The 4,792-nt window shown below is 37.5% G+C and overlaps 1 protein-coding gene across 1 annotated transcript; it reads right to left on the bottom strand.

The window, feature by feature from the left end:
- Positions 1-794: 794 nt before the first annotated feature.
- LOC140341237 (fish-egg lectin-like) lies at positions 795-4,581 on the bottom strand. Its single transcript, XM_072426799.1, has 4 exons — positions 4,527-4,581; positions 3,766-3,993; positions 1,531-1,864; positions 795-1,213 (listed from the first exon to the last, which is right to left on the bottom strand). Exons 1-4 carry the CDS (start codon positions 4,579-4,581, stop codon positions 1,066-1,068), a joined length of 765 nt encoding a protein of 254 aa, XP_072282900.1. The 3' UTR covers positions 795-1,065.
- Positions 4,582-4,792: the final 211 nt, after the last annotated feature.

The following is a 4,792-nucleotide window of genomic DNA, read 5'->3' as shown; positions in this document are numbered from 1 at the left end:
TTTGTGATCTACCGGTAGATCACGATCCACCAGTTGGGCACCCCTGGTCTGGAAGATATCTACCGGGGTTATTCCAAGGATATAGATGATTTCCAGCAGTGGGGTGCAAATGGAGTAGATTCAGTATCTACTTCGAGAGGGATGACTACTAGTAAGCCATACTCTTAGGCCATCACTATCACAGCATCACCACCAGGGTTGACTACTACTTTTAGGACATGATGGTAAATTATTTATTTAGCATGATTGTGGGGAAGGCTTGGTGTTCAGGTTCAGGTCTGAAACAAATTCATGTAGCTACTTTCCCTTTTAGCAAAAACCTGATCCCGCCTTTCCCCAATGGTGGCAAGGGCAATTATTGGGGGGATGGCCTCATCGACACAACATCCTGATCAATAAGTCACTCTGCACTGGGGGAGCTGGCCAAGGTCATAAGTCTCCCCAACAGTAAATAAAGAATAACTACAATTTAGAGACTGTATTTTTATCTCCAGACTGTCCTGACCCCTGGTGCTCTACGTACTCCCAAAGCCCACTTAGTAGTGGGAGCATTGATTTTTAGGAATGTTGTGACAGTGATCTGTAGTAATGTATATGTGTAATATACCCTCAATTTCTAACAGTCTTTTGCAGAATATTTCCATCTTTCAGCTACACATATAGAATAATAATAATCCCTTACCATCTCCACCATTGTATTAGAGGTGTCTGATAATCCTATGCTGAATGTTATATGCAGCCCCCCCAGCTTTGTTGAACTTCATGGTTGTTACATTAACATAAAACAAGATCACTTATTTTTTCTCTAGCACTTCTTTATTATTAACAAAGAACACAATTTCATAGAGCAAAAAAAATTATTTGCTCTGTATCATTTTTGAAATAAGGTGTAAATGTGTGATGGATTGAAAATCATAACTGGCATTCAATGCTTTTAGCGACAGTGCAAAATATTGCAGGATACAAGCATACCCACACACCAAACGACAGAGATACATTTATTTAATGTATTTTTCAAACTATGCTATAGATTGTGTTGTTTAGAATTGTGTTATGACCACGTCATTAGATTTTGTTTGCACATCGATAGATTTCACCGGATGTATTGATAATCCACAGAATGCCATTGTCATATGTAACGTGTTTAAAAACTGCACAGAAGTCCAACTTGGTCCATCCTGTTCCTGTCGGTGTATCGGCAGTAATTCCATCTCTGAAAAAAAAAAAGTTGTCAGTTATAAAACATAAAATTATTAATTAAGAAATTATTAGAAAATAACGGCCAAACTTTCCAGACTGACCAATAATGCTGGATGTTAAGAACCATTGTCACTTAAGGTATCATTTGATGGGGGGTAACTAATGGCCAAGAAAATGTCCTGGATCTGCTAACACTGTGATCTTGCACACTGGTTGTTGAATGATAAGTGGTAGACTTGTCTAATTTGTTAATCCTCAACATTCTCTATTAACACTTCTCTACACAAATAACATTTATTTAATGCCACTGTATAAAAAGTTGGAAAATACCTTCTGTACAAATCCCCTCCTGCATTGACACCATACACTAAGCCATCTGTGCTAACTTCTACCATTGTCAGCAGGCCATCAACCTGCTGCCATCGGGTTCCCTCGCAGGATGTTGGGGTGACATTGTAGCGGTAGAAAATGCTCTGGTCTTTGTTCGTTCCCCAACAGCCTATTGGTCCACAGCTGTAATATCTCAGTGCTCCATCAACTTGGTTAAAGATTACAGCAGAAGAATCTGAAATTGTACAACTTTGTCTCAAGCAGAAGATGTTGTCTTGCGCGTTCACGCCACTCACAAACTTATTACCACCAGCATCAATCTGCTTTAGGGCTCCTGTTGAAAAAACACAATACAAAACAATGGTCTTTTAAATGCCATGTAATAACAGATAGCAAAATAAAACAATAGTTACATTTAATTAAAATTTCTTACCTTATGTAGTACCATAAATATCTGAAACTCATTGTTACTTACAACATGGTGACTAAGTGCCCTTCATTTTGCATGACAGTACCCCTTTTTTGCAAAATGGCTCAGACCAAAGACATGTCCCACAAGAAAAGTTGAAAGAATATAGGTAATTAGCCAATGGACCACATAGGGAGTAACTGAAACTTGCAATTTTCTAGGTGGATATAAAGCAAGAAGCAATGGCACAATACAGAATGGCAGAGATTGATCGATTCCACAGCGTTACTGAATATTGAGTGTCCAACACGTATCCATCATTTTAAACACATTGACACATCCCTAAATAGTACATAAACAAGTGGGACTTTTAAAGCAGAGAAAATGATCACATATGTATTAAAATATAATATATATAATATAATTATTATATATATTATAACAATTCTAAAAAGCAATCAGTCAGATAAAACTCTTATAACACTCCAATACTCTATATGTATCTCAAGCTCAAAGAAGCAGGATTATTTTATGTACTGGATAGGTTCATCAAGCTTGCTCATTAGATGAGGATTATTCATTGAATTAAGTAAGGTTAAGCTCTTGGATGTGTTGTGTACACGGGTTTAAATGGAAGCTTTTTGAACAATCAATTCTGTGTTGTGCTGTAGGTGGATCTGTGAGTTTGCTCTCATTGCCCTGTTATTATGTCAACTCCAAAAAAATGATGCTGCGGACGCTGTAAAGATAAAATGTAACATTGATCTATTACATATCTCAATCAATATCCTGAGGAAGCAGCTTTAGTCTGTGAAACGCGTCTAGGAAGAATTACGATACATATAATGTTTTTGGAGTGTCACAAAATTTTTCATTGATTAATTGTTTCTTAGAATTATCATAATAAACAGTATGAATGAATTTTGTCTGCCTTTAAAGTCACAATTTTGTTCTGTTTAGTTTGTTTAGATTCTACAGAGTTAGTATAAGAGTTGCACATTTATAGGCATTTATAGGCTATTTGCAACAATGTCCCCGTAGTTTAGCATGATTAACATGTAGTTGTTAGAGTTCAGTGTCTCTTACACTGCAGTTCAGGACAACTTTTATGCAATAGGTGAAGTCCTGGAGGGATCCAAGGTCTAGGGACATCTCACTGGAACTGCAGTGAACTAGTAGCAATTGGGAAGGTACTTCACAGTACCTGGTTCTTCCAATCTAGCGGAGTGCATTTTCGGTCTCTGGCTACCTGCATGTTGGCTCAATTGGGGCAGATCACTTGCCCAGCTACCCCTGGCTCATCAGGTGTGGCCTCTCTGAGCACCTTCAGCTTGGAATTTATTTCTCACTGGGCATGCACAAGGATCCAGAGTGTTATGGGAAAACCAGTTTCAATTGCCATAGCAGGTCAAGCATTTGCATCTTTACAATTTTTCCAGGAACATTGACGTCTCTGTAACAATTTTCAGTTCATCACATACTGACTGAGAACTGAGCTTTTATAAAGGATTGGAAATTATTGGTAGTACTGGAGTACCACATTTTACCAACAAGTCTGTCTGTATGTTACAGTAGAACTATGGCCTCCAACTAATAAAAGACTTTAGTTGTATTGTAAATTTGTATGCAACTTCAGTATGCAGCTAGAGAAAAAGTAAAAAATAGAAATTAAAATGCAGTGCATTTAGATAATCATTAGAAATCCTCACTTCCTAAAGTGCTGCAGAATATCTCTAGGTTTCTATATATGGTATAAACATTTTCTTTGTCCACTATATATCTCCATAAATAGTTTGTAATTACTGTAGATATTAGAGGTTTTATACCTGTGACAGACATCCAGTCACTGACTTTGTACTTAAAGATGGTGTAGTCTTTGTTGACACCCCAAAGTCCAGCAGGTCCGACAGAAACATGGATCAGCTTTCCAGGGACTTGTTTCCAGTTGTTGTCTACCCAGTGGTAGATATCGTCAATATCATTTACACCGTATACTTCACCAGCACCAGCATCAATCTGCTTAAGTCTACCCGGCACTATTTGACACTGGAAATCTGAAATATAAGAAAAATCATGAAATATTATATTACAGCGTTTCCCAGCCAGACTTCCTCTGTAGGTTATCAGGGGTTCCTTGACAATGAGCAATACATCATTCCCAGGTCAGGTAGTACTGACATCATTGATCGTATTGGTTACCTTTAAGGGTGGCATTTTTCTATTTAGATTGTATTTAGATAAACTATTTAGATTGTATTTTGTGCAGCTAAAATACCATTGGTACATTTGGGTACACAGTAAATAAATGGTCATATCAAAGCATAAAAATACATTTCTCATTTTTGTTTAAAACACCCAAGTAATTTATTGCACCCTATTGCAAAACAAAACACAGTTGGGGAGTGGGCCCCCTTATGCAACATATCAATCATTTTTAAAAACTTGCACCTTTCAAGCTGCCCAATACTGAATTCTGATTGGCTATTCCTGTAGACCACTGCTATGACACTGCTATGTTTGTTAAGCAAAATAAAGTATTTAATTATCTAACCTCCCTATAGGGTTGGAAAGGTGGAAGGGGTCTTACCTGCAGAGGCCAAGATTCCTACGCACAGCAGGAAGAAACACCCAGCAAGGAACATCTTGATAGGTGAGGATGGAGGAGGCTGGAGTGGGGATGGTAGAGGACTTCTATATATATGCCACTTGAACTCCTCCTATGATGGGTTGCTGCTCAGCCATTGGTTGACAAAAGGGGTGTAATAAAACAAACTTATGTCATCATTTTTTGTTCAACAAAAATTATTGTTATTATAATTTATATGTTTGCTTTTCAGTTTTATTGTTTTGTGT

This window comes from Pyxicephalus adspersus, chromosome 11 (genome assembly GCF_032062135.1).
Source record: "Pyxicephalus adspersus chromosome 11, UCB_Pads_2.0, whole genome shotgun sequence".
Lineage (NCBI taxonomy): Eukaryota > Metazoa > Chordata > Amphibia > Anura > Pyxicephalidae > Pyxicephalus > Pyxicephalus adspersus.
The sequence above is the reverse complement of the archived record's forward strand: the minus strand, read 5'-3'. Positions and strand labels throughout refer to the sequence as shown.

Bases quoted from the DNA above. Each gene is read 5' to 3' on its own strand.
- LOC140341237 (XM_072426799.1), bottom strand. From the start codon at position 4,581: ATGTTCCTTGCTGGGTGTTTCTTCCTGCTGTGCGTAGGAATCTTGGCC. The intron at 1,865-3,765 runs GTATAAAACCTC...TTTTTTCAACAG, and splicing joins TGACTGGATGTCTGTCACAG to GAGCCCTAAAGCAGATTGAT. The intron at 1,214-1,530 runs GTATTTTCCAAC...TTTTTTTTTCAG, and splicing joins GGAGGGGATTTGTACAGAAG to AGATGGAATTACTGCCGATA.